General features: G+C 31.9%; 1 protein-coding gene across 5 annotated transcripts in view; it reads left to right on the top strand.

Moving 5' to 3' along the window:
- The first annotated feature begins 1,078 nt into the window (after window positions 1–1,078).
- Window positions 1,079–16,700, top strand: part of LOC144966314 (pleckstrin homology domain-containing family A member 1-like) — a 32,540-nt gene continuing 16,918 nt past the window's right edge. For all 5 annotated transcript variants that reach the window (XM_078902554.1, XM_078902552.1, XM_078902553.1 and 2 more), the window contains exons 1-13: window positions 1,079–1,418; window positions 3,133–3,666; window positions 4,198–4,255; window positions 4,582–4,641; window positions 5,268–5,313; window positions 5,578–5,675; window positions 6,582–6,698; window positions 7,468–7,662; window positions 8,016–8,084; window positions 8,528–8,592; window positions 8,821–8,884; window positions 10,104–10,184; window positions 10,718–10,786. In XM_078902554.1, coding sequence (XP_078758680.1) covers window positions 3,581–3,666; window positions 4,198–4,255; window positions 4,582–4,641; window positions 5,268–5,313; window positions 5,578–5,675; window positions 6,582–6,698; window positions 7,468–7,662; window positions 8,016–8,084; window positions 8,528–8,592; window positions 8,821–8,884; window positions 10,104–10,184; window positions 10,718–10,786 — 1,008 coding nt within the window. In that variant the 5' untranslated portion in view covers window positions 1,079–1,418; window positions 3,133–3,580. The remainder of the gene's footprint in view (window positions 1,419–3,132; window positions 3,667–4,197; window positions 4,256–4,581; window positions 4,642–5,267; window positions 5,314–5,577; window positions 5,676–6,581; window positions 6,699–7,467; window positions 7,663–8,015; window positions 8,085–8,527; window positions 8,593–8,820; window positions 8,885–10,103; window positions 10,185–10,717; window positions 10,787–16,700) is intronic.

Here is a 16,700-nt window from a genome sequence, read left to right on the forward strand (position 1 = left end):
AAGATTGATCATATAAGCGTAATGTAGGCGATTTCTTTCATGTTTGCATGACAATGTTTGATGCTCTTTTTAATGAATCCGGAATTTGCTTCACTTGTTTATTTATATATGCCCAATTTGTTATTTTGTTAATTTGTGCTTGTCGTTTCAGATTTTCTTTTATAATGATGCCTACTATAGATTTTATGCAACTTGATCTATTGTGTGACTGTGTAGAGTGTAGTTGGATATAATTGATATTTTGCTGCGGGATATTTCCATCTTGTAACATTTTGTTTTGCTAAAACGCATGCCCCAGGTTTGTGCCCATTGTTTGAGATTTTGCAGGTCTGCTTGCAGTTCTATTTAGTACGTTGGTGATTCATCTGTATAGAGCCTGGCTTTAGATGGCACAGCTTGGGAAGGTCATTTATTTGACAGAGGAAGAGTAACGACCCTGTCCCCGTGGTATTTCCGAGTCATCTTGACAGGACAATGATAACATTATGTGTTCTTTAGGTTAGAAATGATGTTTTACATTTGTGGTTAATTACCTTTAATACCATAACTTTCTAATCTATAGAGCAGCTATTTTTGTTGGTCGTGTCAGATCCCTTGCTAAAATCTAATATGTCCAGGTAAGTTTGTATCTTATTAATTTTTTTTTTTTGGTCAAACTATTTCATAAGCTCTTGCGTTGTTGTTATTAATTGGCTTTCATGTGAATGATCTTTTCTGAACCTGTGTTGTAAAGACATTCAATCAAACTCAAACCATGTAGTCTGATACTCAAACACATAGTTACGAACCCGAGTTTAAAACTCACTAACAAACAAGCAGACTGTCAGCCAGGTATTCGTAACCCCAATACACCTATTTGCTAAAATTGATATATTTAATAATTTATTTGACTTCTAAATCAACTATATTACATTCTGGTATAACATTTTTTTAAAAAGCTTAAACACACACACACACACACACACACACACACACACACACACACAGAGAGAGAGAGAGAGAGAGAGAGAGAGAGAGAGAGAGAGAGAGAGAGAGATCTTTTGTGGTTGGAGTAGAAGAACATACTAGGGAACTCACTTCCGGGATAACTAACAATTTCGTATCTCAGTTTCTCAGCATCAAATATCATTGGTGTATCATAGCTAGTGTATCAATCAATTGAAGATGTCTGCCACTTAGTTTAGTAATATACTATTTTGTAAATGTACTCTAATTCCCCCTTTTTATTTTAATTCAAATACACGAAGACCGAAGCACACATACTACTGTAGCTATTTGATTATTCGCGTACAATGATTCGATGATCGTTGTTTACTTTAGTTCTAGAGTCAGAATCAGAAGTAGAAGATAGGATAGACTAACGACCGACGATTCCGATCCTCCTGTTGTGACTGTCGACGGAACTGCATTATAATATTGTAAGTTAATAGATTGATAACGTTTTGTATTCTTTTCAGTTTTATTAGAATGGATCCACTCGGCCAATCCGTTTTTTCACTCATACTTGCTTGGGCTTGGACCTGAAGTTGGAGCGGAGACGGAGAGATTTTTCGCTTCTACTTCTGTCGCCAGCCAGCAGATCGGAATCAGATTATCCCCCTCAACTCTCAAGACAATCTCAAGTTTTCCTTAGTTTTTTCAAAGTACGGTCGAGTTAAAGCCAAGAAACAGACACATGAATATATCAAAACGATTATACGGTGTGTAATCCTGGAACCTAACTCTGACCTAATATAGACAGATAACCACGCCTCTCGGACAGTCGTCACAATTATAATGTAAACAATGGCAGTGATACGTAAACATAACAAACTACACATGTTTTACTACCGATGAAATGTATCTAACTAAAATACCCACTGTTCTACCACTTCATCAATAGAACCAACACTGTGTTACACAGTAAAAAAATGTGAAAACTTAAACTTAAACTTAAACGTTCATAATGTGATCTAGAAATTCGCTTGATAACTCTAGTCATCCATTTGGCAGTATAAAAACAATAACAATGATCTGAGACTGAGAGAGGTCGATTTTATTCACGTTATTGTTTATAGATAACCAGCCATGTTTGTTCGACCACGTTTGAAGGTGTGTCACAAATTCCATGTTTTGATTGGACAAATATCTACTGGTTAATTGGAAAACCCTCTGGAATTCAGGAGAAAATTCTTGGGGAACAGATTCTTATTCTTATGCATATCCATTAGGTGTCCCTCAGAATTTCATTTCCTCAGTTCAACCAACTTCAGAGATATTTTAGCCCTTAAAGTTAGAGAGAAATTGTTTTACAAAAAAAAAAAAACTGCTTTTATTTCAAAAACTTTTACTTACATGTTTCTCCTTTCTCAGCATCTTCAACTTTAAAACTTTTATTCATTAAAACTTATGGCCTTTTTGTATTGATGTTGATTCTTCTCTCATTGACCATTTCTTGTTTACAAGTGATAAAGTCTGTTCCTAAATTAAGAAGTGGCAATTTGGACTCAAGTTTGAATAGTCTTCCGTGGCCTATCTTGAACGTGAAAGTATGTGCGCAAACATAGAGGGGAGACAGTACGGGCAGTCAGCAAAGGGTGGAACTGTGGAACTGAAAAGAAAGCAGAAGAAGAGATCCGAATAAATTCTGTTTTACCCGTATCAGACTGACACAGCTGATACCCTTACTTCGTACTGTCAAAGGATTGTTGCTTGTCTAACACTATCAGAATATTATTATTTTGTCCTGATTTTTTTTTTTGGACATCGTGTAAAATTGTTAGAAAAGCTTTTCATTTAGAACTCGGTTATAATTTCTGTCTGGACTTCCAATTGATCAATGATTTTGTTTTTCTCATCAAATAAAGCAGGTTTAGATTGCTTGTATATAGTTGTTATTTTCATTTGCATCAATTGTATGTAATTGTTAATAACTAGATTAGAAATTAGAAATGTACTGCTAGGGAAGGCGAGTCCGAATAGCTGCAACCTTGCTTTAGTATAAATTACCACTGAATGTTCTAAAAGGCTGTAGCTATTCTTGTTCTGAGTGCTGTAAATTGTAAACATCTTGATATTTACCACCACACAGTTCCAAGGCTCTTAAGGATTTTGTTATATGTTTATGAATATTTTTTTCCCTCCCCTCCCCAGATCATTCCAGCATTCAAAGTGCAGTGCGAAGGAAAACCTGCCCTGGTTTTTAGTTTGATCATCTAAGAACATAATAATATTTCAGTTTGGATAAGTGGTTGATTTTGTTATATAATCTGGATCTAGTATTTGACCATTTTCTCATAGCTATACAATTATTCAGTTAACATTGTTGAAGCTATTAGACATGTAACTCTACTATGATGAGAAAAGTAACAAATCTCAAAGGAATAAATGATGAACGTAAATTGAAAGACCGAGCTACTTAGAGTAGCTCAAAATGAAGATCCTTTGTCATGTGCAACTATTTCAATAATCTTAAATCATTATTGTCATCTTCGCCATCATAAACATCATTGTAAGTCACACGCTGCTGTCCACAAACTTCCACAAGAATCTGTTGCATAGCCCAAATTCTTGCACTTGCCATTGATTGAGGAGAGAATGCATGATGCCATACCAAGACAGGGAACATCGGCTCTGTGGTTTTCTCAATATTGAGGAAACTGAGGGCAGTGGTATTTTCTGCCGAAGGTAAACAAGTTTGGGAATTATATCATTATTAAATTTTTCAAGAAATATTTAACACTAATATATATTTAGTAAATGCATGATATCAATCCATAGGTTGAATAGTTAAGTAAAAATATTATTACATTTCATTTATATTCTTTTTAGTAATGCACTTACAAACAATATGTTGTAGACCAAATTATATTTATACAGTTACAAACATTAGAGAGCAAATTTTAATGCGTTAAATTAAAATAAGATAATTCATTTTTAAAAGATTGGCCTAGCTTATGGTGATAATAAGGCATTCCTTTATGAAGAGACTACTTTTGCTATTTACAAAGAAAGAAAATATTACTCGATTTATCCATAAATTATGAAACAATTTACACTAATTTAAGTAATTTTCCTTTTTGAGGAAGGCTGGTCCTTCCACAGCAGTATATTTGATTTATTTTAAAATTAGAATGGATTTTTGGAAATTTTTTCCAAAAAATTTATCAGTCATTGGTGAAATTGATTTTAAAAAATACTCTTTTTTTTCTTATTCAGGTATTTTGTGCTGGACCATGTGAATGCCAAACTTATTTATTTTATGGATAGTCCAGCTGTAAGTTGTTTTAAAATTTTTATTATAATGTTTTTATATTTGTTGTGGTATATAGATAATAATTATTATATGGATAATCGTGATGGTGTTGTTTACCGAGTTGTTGGTGGCTGTTGCATCATGACTTTTCTATTAAGTTATACAAAAATGTGCTTGGTCATTTGAACAGAAGTGATGCAATTAGTGAATAGAAATCACAGTGTTGTACAAATGGGCTTGCTATTAAATTTTTATTGCTCTTTTCAATTTTGCTTTTTAAATTTAAAAAATTATATATATTTATTTTTTTGGAGAATATTTACTCTTAGTGAATGTAATCTTTTCAGAATTTACCAGATGCATGGAGAGGTCCTGTTGGAGAAATCAACATCCACAACATCAATAAGGTTAGGATTTGAGTTCTAATTCATTACATTTTTTTTCTGTGTTTTATGCATTTTATTTCCATGTCACTCTTTTAACAACATAATGGGTATAGATGCAACATTATTATTTTATGAATTCAGTGTTTAATTGAATTAAAGAATTTTTTGTTCATTTATCCTGCAGTACAGTTTTATAGAAAAAACTAAGATGATAAATTTATTCCTGATGTCTTGGTAAAAATCAACTTTAGAAGCAAATCATTAAAACATATACCAGTGACGCATTTTGAAGCACATACTTGAAATAAACGCATTTCAATGTTTGATGGTAAAGCTTGCAGATACAGATGAGTTTCATTCGTTTACATCTAGCAAATGTCATTGATCCACATAGGGTGATGCAGGTTGGCAAGAACAAGATGGCAGAGTGGGTAAGGCATTACACCAATACCTGGTGAAGGACATGTTGAGCTCTATTGTTGTCATTGTTTCAAAACGAGAAGTTAAATTAGACATGAGAGATGCACACAATAATATGTGGAAAATCTTCAAAAGTAGATTATAATATTTCAGAGGTTTTTAACAATTTTAAAATATTATTATTATTATTTTTAAATATATATATATTGATTTGTTTTTATGAATAGGTTGGTGATGGAGCCAAACAAAGACTGAAGGTGCTTCACTGCTTCAGTAAGTAACACGTTGTTCAAACTGTGACCCGAGCAAGATATGCACTAATGCAGATATTTACCATCATGCAACGTTTAATAGATTACTGGTCTTCTGATGTATGCCTAGTTAGTCAAAAGTATGAATTTAATTACTAGAACGCATCATGACTTTTCCTCTCATATGTTTTGTGAAAATTGATAAATTAACAAATTGATTCCTTTTATGTGATCACTGCTACAAGCGAGCTTTTTTTAAACATTTTTTTTTCTTCTCTCCTCTCAGCTATCACTGTGGCAGGTCGCCAATATTTTCTCCAGGCAGAGAAAGACCCAGACAAGTGGCAGTGGATTGAGGCCCTTAACAATGCCAGCAAAATCACAGTGAGGACGTTTTCTTTTTCATCATGATAACTTTTTTATTTTAGTATCTACAATATACAATTCAGTCAAATTATAATTAGTCATGAAATAAAGCGAACATGGACCATACTGTTATCACTGTTTTTAAATATAATTTTGTTATAAATTATAAAGTATGAGATATTGGGACTTGAGGACTGGTAAAACAAATTGTACGACGTGAGGTGACCCAAGTGTACGACTGGCAAAAATAAAAAGTATGATGCAGAGACCAACTACTTAAAATATTGGGAAAATAAGGTGAGACATGATTATTATACTGGTGCCAACAGTCAAACAAAAAACCCCAAAAACAGACACACAAACTTATAGAGTGAAGTCTCCCTGTATCGTACACTAAGGATTTCATAGGAAAATCGCTCTCGAATAGCGTAACTTTTAGGTGAAGGTGACGAATGTTTTGACCATGCAATTAAGACAACCTCTCTCAACCTAGTCGTACACTTGGTTGAATTATTGCCCACACTTTCACAAAATTGCCGTAGATGCCACATGATGGAGACATGGGAAATAAAAGTGAAATGGAGCTGTAAATGAGTAGATGACTTTCAAAATGTACTAAGTCACATTTTTGCCATTCAACGAAAACAGCAATTTTTGTCATTTATTTATTGACTTAACTAGGAAAGTACTTGTCTTGTGTGCCTCATAATATAATACCCTGAGTATTTTGAAACTCCATATTTTCTCTGATGATTCTATAGAGTTCAAAAGATAGCTTGAGATTTTAAACTCATTTTCTATCTGGACATTTTGAAAGTCGGCTGCTACTCAAATGGTCTACTAATAATTGTTGAAAGTGTTTTGAAATTAATACAAGCGTCATTTATCATCCAAACTCTTTTTAATTTTTTTTTTCTCTTCAAGGTCCCCAGTGAGTCAACATTCATGGCTCCTATTAGAGAATGGCATGGTGGTGATGTCAGTCAGGGTAGTTATGTTACAGAGATTGCTGGAGGAGTTGTCTGCAAAATGCCTATTCAGGTATATATTAATCTACTTCTACAATCATCACAACTACTGGGATGTGGATAAAAATTATAAGACAGTTTTAAATCACCACTTCCATTGTCATCAACATCATCATCATTGTTGTAGTTGTTGTTATTATTATTATTACTATTATTATTATTATTATTATTATTATTATTATTATTACTATTATTATTATTATTATTATTATTATTATTATTATTATTATTATTATTATTATAGGGAATGAGATTAGCGGAAGAGTAGCATCCCTTGATTGGACGTCACCGGTGAAGTTATTTGTAAACAAACCAACTACAAGCCAAGAGCTCCAAATACAAAATTTATTATTCATATTTCTGTACAAAAATGCATATCATAATCAACGTTATGCATTTTTGTACAGAAATATGAATAATAGATTTTGTAGTTGGAGCGCCTGGCTTGTAGTTGGTTTGTTTACAAATAACTTCTCCATCGTTGACGTCCAATCAAGGGACGCTACTCGTCTGCTTATCTCATTCCCTATTATTATTATTATTATTATTATTATTATTATTATTATTATTATTATTATTATTATTATTATTATTATTATTATTATTATTGTTATTATTATTATTATTATTATTATTATTATTATTATTATTATTATTATTATTATTACTATTACTATTATCATCGTTAAGTTGTTTTGGATTTTTTAAAAAGGTACATATATGACAAATAGACCTATCTTTGTTTAATTTTTCAAACTTAATTATCTACATCTTTTAAACAGAATACTGAACTCGAATCAGACAGCATCTCTGATGATGACGAGTCAAGGTCTTCCTCCTCAGGTCGTCTTTCCCCCACTGCCTCATCATCTAGTCGTGGCCTTGGTTCCATAATGGAAGGGGCCAACAAAACAGGCACTCCTCATAGACATGGGAATGTTATCAAGTCTGGTTATTGTGTCAAACAAGGGGCTGTGGTATGTAGTTTTTGGATAATATGTTCTCTTTGATGTCAGAATCTGAAATTTTGAATTGATCCTCTTTAAGTATCTTTTGATACAGTTTTATGTAAAGAAAAAATTCTGAGAACTAAATATTATAGAAGCTCATCTTGACTTAAATTATGGTTGTTATAGCTTTAAATTCCTGCTGTCCTTTTATTTAATTTGCCCTATATGACGGTTGGGTTTTTAAAATAGGAAGCATTATCCTGAGAATGGATAGATGAATAAAATGAAGTTTATCAAACAACCTTGTTTGTCATCTGGGAACTATTTAAAATTCAAGAGATAATTACTTTTTGTTTTTTTCCTGGTTATTATTCTGACAGAGAAAAAATTGGAAAAGAAGATATTTTATGTTGCACTCAAGTGGTATTTCCTACTACAAAAGTGACCAGGTTTGTAATGATTATTTCTGATTCTCCATAATATCCAATAAGATATTACAGGATCTTTTATAGTTTTGGTGCAGTGAAAGAAAAGTTTGGAGTTGTACATTTTGTGAAACAGAGTTTCTGAACGATGGCCTGTAAGCTAAACACCTGTCACACAGACATTAAAAAAAATCTTTATTTGGGTGGCCTGTTCATTCATTGCTGATTTGATTGACTGATTGGTATAGTTAAGTTTTTAGTCACTCTGGTTTTTATTTGTGTTTTATATCATTTTGATTGAGTAAGTTTGAAATTGGATTTAATGGATTTAATTTGGTTTCTTGTTGAATTGTCCCAGTCTACAATGCTTATTTAAATAATACTTTATGTTAATTTCCAATTGTTTTGGCTTTTTTTTTTTCTTTTTTCTTTCTTTCTTTCATTTTTTTTTTTTTTTTGTGATATAGGAAAAACAACCAATTCGGGTGATCCCCATCTCAGAAGTCTTGGAAGCTAGGCTTTCTAATGAAGGGTAAGGACCTTTTTTTTCTTCCTTTTTAAAAATAAGAATTCCTCTTTTTCTTTATCATGACACATTGCAAGGTTTTATTGACTTTTAAATTAAACCTTTCGGTTTTATCATTAAGAAAAATAATTTTTTATCGGTTCTGTAAACATAAACTCTGACTTTCATATTTTTACTTCACTTTCGTTTTCCTTGTAAAGTACTCTCATTTCACTTTAAAAAATTTATTTCCAGATCTCATCCAAATCGGGATAACCTGTTTGAAATCATCACATCGAAGCGTATTTTCTATATTCAGGTAGTCAGTCTTATGGATTCAAATAATCATAAATTAACAAGTTTACCATATTGATATTTCATCTGTTTGTTAGAAACTTTTTGACATATTAATGGACCCTGTGAACCTAATATAAAGGCTCCCTTTTCTTCTCAAATAGTGCTTTTACTGGATTTAGTCGTCACTATGCGCTGAAGAATAATGTGAGCCTGAAATTTTTGTTACTTGTACTTTGTGTTGATTTTAAGTCTTTCAATATTATTTCCATTCAAATAAAATCACTTCTCTCTGAGATGACACCTTTACGGGAGGAAAATGAAAGTGAGATGGGTGTCTTAGCTGGAATGTAGAAGGAGGATATGGGGGGGGGGGGGGTATTTACAGAAGAAACAATTGAAATAATATTTATCCTGTGTTCTTCGGGTGGTTGATTAAACTAGACCTGTAAAACCAAGATAATTGACCTCAACAATGATGATTCAGGGTAGATAACAATGTAATCATATTTAATTTTAGACACATTTAGTTTTCGTATAAGGATTGATTAGAATGTGTGGCTTAATGCTATGTTAACCCTCCCCCTGCTTCATCGCACAGACTTTTGGGAAGAGTTATATCTATTGCAGAGTTCACAGAATGAATTGCAGTGATAGTTATGAACATTGATTTAGCTTTGTGAAACTATTTATGAGTTCCTGGCCATATTAACGTAGATGGAATTGCAGTAATGTGCACAACAGATAGATTATCTGGCTTGGTTAACTTCAGAGAGAATTTAATTCAGGCTTACATTCAGAATTCATTCTGCGCTTGATCCTAAAATCTAAATTTTAATCCAATATTGTTGAACATATTTCTGTTTAAGACATTTTATGTTTTAGATTTTCTTAAAATAATCCAAAGTGTTCTTTCTATAAGTTTAAGTCTATGGTAAGTTTTATGTGATAGTTTCATATTATTTGTATGAACATGAAATAAAAATCTTTAGGGTTTATTTTAAAATGATTGAAAGCAGAGGAGTTGTGCAAAGTAAACAAAGTTTTTTTTTGCTGCAGAAAAAGACTAAGTTTCTGAATATGAGGGCTCAGAGCATGTCCCTTGAGGGATTGTGCAGTGTTGTATCCATTCTAGCTCCACTCTTTTCTCAGACAAAGTGCTGGTTTTCTGACTGTTTTAAAATCTTTACTGACTTCAATAGTTCAATGAATAATATTGAAAATTTATTTGTGCTTTACCACAGTGTGATACTCCTGAGGATGTGAAAGGTTGGGTGGAATGTATCAAAATGGCTATTAGGCAGCGTAGACAAGAGGAGAGAAAGGTAAGGCATGAATAACACAAATTTAACATGACTTAATCACCTGATTTATTTCTTGGGTGTCATCCCATTGATCCCAGTGAGAAGCATAAGTTGAAATTAGATGATTAAGAAACTATTGGGAAAAAAAAATAAAAAATTGAGCTTTATATAGCACAATATCCACTAAATGTGATCAAAGCGCTTTACAAGGGGTCCCTGGTCAATAGCAACATTTAACATGTAGGACGGGACATGACTCCTGTTAGGCGATATTACAATTTTTCAGACAAAGACAATGCTGTTAACGGCCAGGCACTCATTTTACACCTGAGTATGGTGAGAGAATGTGAGTAAAGAGCCTTTTCCAAGGACTCAACTATGCGCCGAGTGAGGCTCAAACCCAGGACCTTCCGATCCGAAAGCGAGTGTCATACCACTAGACCACATAGCCTCACAACTTGAACAATGAAATAAGTTCGAGAAATTGAAAATTTGTGTGATCTGTATATGATGTTTTGATCTTTGACAATTTTTGATGTTTGATCTTCTCTCAGTCTATGCAAGACCAACGTCACCCTTTGGATGAAGAACTGATGGAAGGAAACTACCCATCACCTATCTGGGTATGATGACCTTTTGACCTCAGGGATATGTCTGTCTGGGGCTTGCATACTTTGTGCTGCTGTCGGCTGCATTATCCCTCTTTCCTTCTTGTTCGATTTTTGCATGTTAATCCGATTCTTGGCATTGCTACTTGATCACATTTTTTATTTTATTTCATATTTTATATTATTATTTTGATTTGTGAAAATGATAATTTTGTTCAAAGGTTCAAATTTGTATAGTAACAAATTGCATTACAATTATCTGGTTGTGATTTTGTTCCTAAAATTGTTGATCCTAACTTTTTGTTTTGTTCTTATTTGTAGCCATATTAATTAATGTCCAGCTGTTTTGTTGTCCGATGATGCACACCAATTTGTTGTTGAAGTATATTTTGTCTTCATGTTAAAAAAAAGATATCTTAAAACAAGGAATTAAGAAGTTAAGACCTTATGGAAAATGTATGCAGCTTATAGGTAAGATAACCAAATTTTTACAGCTCAATTTAATTTCAATTTAATTTTTCTTCTTTAAGAGGCTATTCATTAGAAATTAAAAAATAATAAAATAGAATTTTGTTTCCTCTTTGTTTGTTTTTTGTTGATTTTTTTTTTGTTTTTGTATTTTGAAATGTGCATTTTCCTGTTGAGTTTTAGTGATTTTAATAGGGCACTCTAATTTTTTATGTTTTTATATTTTGTTTGTTTGGTTTTATTTGTTTTTTGTTTTTTTAAATTAAGTGTTTTTTATTATCTTCCTTGTTAAGGAGCTGGACTGTTGAAGAATATTATTATGGCTGTTTATGCCTTTTTTTTCATTTATCATAATGATATGGATGTTTGATAGTTTGAAATATTTTTAACATTTTATTTTAGCTTTTGTTTAATTAAAATAAAATAGAAATTTTCATTTTGCTGAATTATGATTTTTTCACTTTTCAACGAATTTTAAAAGAGTGCTCTATTTACATTTGTTTTCATGTGATAATCAAAATGCTTTACTAACTCTGTTCCTTGGTTTGTTGTGCTTTGTATTAGTGAATTTTGCCATCAATCAAAGCATCTGTTCCATTTGAATATATGTGGCATTTACAGTCATTAAAACCATTCTTTTCTTTACAAAACTGGTGCTTTTAAATGACAAACTTTTAGTTTGTGATTTGCTTGTTTGATTATTCGTTTAAAATTCATTAACTTTTTTTTTTTTCTGGAATGATGCTTTATGCTTTTATTTGAGAATATCATAGTTGCCATTTTATTGACAATGTGTGTGCTATGCTGAATTGTTGTTCTTAATATTGTGATTCAATATGCATGCTTTGCTCATGGTTGAAATGAAACCGAAAAGTCACTTCAAGCCATTTTATAACTTTATATTTGTGTGCTCAAAAGACATACAGTTTTATCAGATTATTTATATTTTTTTAATGAGTCATGTGTAGTCCAGTGTCATAGATGTGGTTCTCATGATAAAAATACAACCTATGTATAATTTTTTCCCATGATTATAAAAAAGTTATCCCTTCTTTACTGTATATAGAATTCAGTCAGAATGCTTTCTTCTTCATTGACTGGAATATCTCGATTTCATGGAATAATTTGATTGCTGGCAATTGATCCTAGGTACGGTTGAACTCTTTTCTGACCCCACTAACTGTTCACCAGCAGTGATTGGGTTGCTGGGTGTCTTAGATCTGTTAGAAAGCACTGTGTGATACACTAGCATCATATTCAAAAGGATGACACAAACAGTTGCTGATGTCTGATTAACAATGGTAAGAAACTCAGGCTACATCGACCTGAAGGAGTGCTTTTATGCTTTTAGCAGCTCTGTAGCTCTAGGAATATTTTTCTTTTTTGAAGAATGATGTGATTCTGATGTAGTAAATTAATGACTTAATTCTCGACGCGATTTAAATTTGAGGAACCAATCCAGTGAACAATAATAGTTAATAGCATGATAATTCATCTTCACCCCCTCCTCCTTCTCTGTCTGTCTCTCTCTCTGTCTGTCTCTGTCCATCTCTCTCTCTCTCTCTCTCTCTCTCTCTCTCTCTCTCTCTCTGTCTGTCTCTGTCCATCTCTCTCTCTCTCTTTCTCTATCTCTCTCTCTCTCTCTTTCTCTATCTCTCCATTCCTCTGCTTCTAGTAGATAAGTGTTTGAGGACATGTCTCGGTTTCATTCTCTCCATTCCTCCTCTTCTGGAAAATAAGTGTCTGAGGACATGTCTCTCCTCTATCTCCATTCCTCCTCTTCTAGTAGATTAGTATTTGGGGACATGTCTCTATCCCTCCATTTCTTTTCTATCAGATTAGTGCTTGGGGACATGTCTATCTCTATCCGTCCATTCCTCCTGTTGTTGTAGATAAGTGTATGGGGACATGACTTGAGAAACTGTTGATACTTTCTTAGAAAGGAAGGAATAAAACGTAATTGGTGTCTCTGTTTCTTGTTATTCAGATAACTTAGTTTTGGTTACACGTAAACTCTATAGTAACAATTAATGCTCATACTTAGCTTATTCAATACAATATTTTAATTTTCATTGCCTTTTGCATTCAAATGAAATGTTCTCTGTAAGTACATGCTTTAAATGTACACTTTGAAATTATTATAGGATCTCTTTATATATGTCATCAATATACATAATTGACTTGGAAAACTTGAATGCATTCTTTTCCTTCCATTTTATGGTGATGCCTTCACAGTCCTCACACTCTATTAATTTTTCCCTTCTGGTTTTGCACGTAACATTATGTGCATTGCACATTTACTATTGAATTTAAAGCCAAAAAACCAAATCATTATCTGGGGAAGCAATGCTTTTTGTCTCAGACGAGATACAAAGATGCATTTCTTCTTTCACTTTCATCGTCCTCTTATTTCCCTTTTATCTAAATCTATTATCTTACTTTTTTTCTGGTGCTTTCATAATGCATGTGTGTTGCAAGTTCCTTTTTCTTTACTCTCTTTTTTCTTTATGTTTTTATCTTTATTATTCCATTTTATTTATTTATTTGTTTGTTTTTTATTTTTGCTGTTTGTCTGATTATTATCTATTTCTCAGATAGTTTTCTGGATATAATATATATATATTATATATATATATATATATATATATATATATATATATATAAATGTGGGGGGAAAATTAATATATTATAAATATATATATATATTTAATTTGTTTATTTATTCCTGATATTTTTGATTGCAGAATTACTTTTGTGTTTTACTCAATCACTAGCTTTATGTGTCATTGTCAAGAAAAATTGATATGTTTACCATTCAATCTGTTTTTATACTCAGCATGTCTAATTTTCACCTGATTATTTCACTAGAAATATACCATGGATATTTCTAATTTCTCAGCTTTTGAATTTTTGTTGACATGTTGCATTCCAAGTGGTTGGGTTCAGTAAATTTTGTCGTTTAATGATAATTTATCGTAAATTCAAAAAGTCATTCTTGATTTGTTGTCATATAGTTGCTATTTGAAAGTACTGATTTGGACATATCAAGTTAAAAATTTATAGGCATCAAAACAAAACACATTGTCAAATTTCTCTCGAGGTTCATTTATTTTATTTTTTTTATTAAACATAAGCAGAAAATGTATCAGGTTTTATTTTTTTCAAGTCGGATTCTATTCTTATTTTCTTAAAATTAAAAAAAACCCCAAAAACTATCAATGTGATAGAGGAATTGTGTAGAGAATATTTTTATTTTGCTCATAAAAGGAATCCAATGTGAGCCACATCATATATTTTATCAGAGATGTTGTTTAGAAATTATGATGTAATCCGATTCCTTGAGTTGAGACAATTTTTTACTCCTGATAATATACATTGCACTGAAAATGGGAATGAAGCTTTACAAAATTCTCTTTAATTTAGTACTCAACTCCAACTATGAAATATCTCCCTTAACAAGACATCAGGACCACAAAATGAACAGTTCCCGCCCCCGCCCCCATGCCACTATAGTAGCTATCAAGACCCTCTACTGTTTTTCACAGCAACTTCATGAGGGCGCGTCCATGAAAGGGTCCATAAAATTATTCTAGGCCCTCAGACACGGACCACAAATGTTAGACTATTAAAAAGTCTTATAAAATGAACACCCCCGTCATAAATTTCAAAATCAAATTAAAGGCCACCAAACCATCAAGAATGACTTCCCTTGTAATTTTCTAGAATTTTCTCATTTGTTTTCCTTTCGTTTTTAGGGATGACTAATATATTGACATCACGCTTATATCGACATTTTACCTCAATCCCATCGATATCGATATATCCATTCTCGACTGTATATAACATAATGCATACCTTATGACTATCATTAAAAATATCAAATGTCATTTATGATGGTACATGAAATTAATGATGAAATATTCCCCACATTAAATTGTAAGGCCCAAAATTTATCACAGAAGTTGACTGGAATATAAATCACGATCAGAAGTAAGATTTATCTCCATAATATTATGAAGTTCAGATCTAGAATCACAGACAAATTTTTACTCATCACCCATGATTTGTTTTACATTTTAAATTAAGCTAGGACTACAATGCTATGACATCAAAGATAATTGGACAATACCATATAGTGTGACACTTTAATTTTAAATATTACATTTGTATGTGAGAGCTGATCTGACGAGACGACCCAAAGTGTGTTGGGTCAGGCTGTATCTAGTCAATAGTGATGGAACATTCCATAGTTCTGCCATAAACTTCTAAAATAGGATTGAGTTTTATGCTTATAGTGTTGTCATTCATATATTCGTTTGTCATCGCATGTAGCGTTGAATCACATTATAAAAAAAAAACAATAGTCAAAAGGGGAATATATTTTATATCTTATTTAAATGATTGTCCACCTAAGTGATTATACTAAGATACGTTGTCATTTTATGTCGCTTCTTTTTTAAATATGAATTAAACATTGCATTTTAAAATGCAACAAACACTTTCTCCACATGGATGACAATGAATTGTTCTAATTGAATATTGAATGCATCTTTTATTGCTTGATTTGTTTTCTCGTCCTTATTAAAAATGATAAAGGTCACAAATTCATGCCAATATTTTTATTTTTTTTACTCTTTGATAGCAATAGTTCATTGTAAAACCATGCATGTATATTTTATAAAAAAAGATTATCAGCAGGGTCCATAGTTCGGGCTTTGATTTAATTTACACTTTTTCTTTTCTTTTTAATATCCCATTCTATACCAAAGGCTATTCAAGATTGGTCGATTCTTATACTTGGTTTTTAAAAATATTTAATGTGAGAAATGAATTGTGTGAGGCAATGATGAGGTGAAAAAGTAGCACAGAATGTTCTGATATCATGAATAGATTATTGATACCAATTAGCACGTATTAAGAATTTAATCACCACAGCTTAAATGTGCTATTAATAAATGAAAATATATTTTTTTTAAATTCCACAAAACATGGAAAGGTATGGGAAAGAAATTACTTTAACTTTAAGAATTTACAAGTAGCATCCATTTCACAGTTGTGATAAAATTATTTTTTTCTAAGACACCTAAATTAGCCTTTAGATTGAAGGGTCATAACGTTGTGTTTGATAGACACACTCAGATTACTGTGCTGTACTCTTACAAACTTATTTTTCATTTTGGTTTGAAGTCTTAGCTTTGAGGCTTTTTGCTAGTTGATATTTTCAGTACAAGATTCCTGGCCAAATTGAAATCAATGATTTTTGTCAGGGTACGGCAATACTATGAAGGTTTCTAAATTTATCTCAGGCAATCTTTTAGTAAACATTTTTTTCATGTGGTGCTACCTAAAGGAATATAAGATATTGAGATTGAGAGTGAAAACTTCAAACTCAAACCTTTTGACAAATTTAATATTTAGCTACTATAATCTGTGGACTGTGAAATGTATTGGACAGAAATTA

This window comes from Berghia stephanieae, chromosome 2 (genome assembly GCF_034508935.2).
Source record: "Berghia stephanieae isolate SIO BIC M18660-M18661 chromosome 2, UCSD_Bste_1.3, whole genome shotgun sequence".
In the NCBI taxonomy this organism is placed as follows: domain Eukaryota; kingdom Metazoa; phylum Mollusca; class Gastropoda; order Nudibranchia; family Aeolidiidae; genus Berghia; species Berghia stephanieae.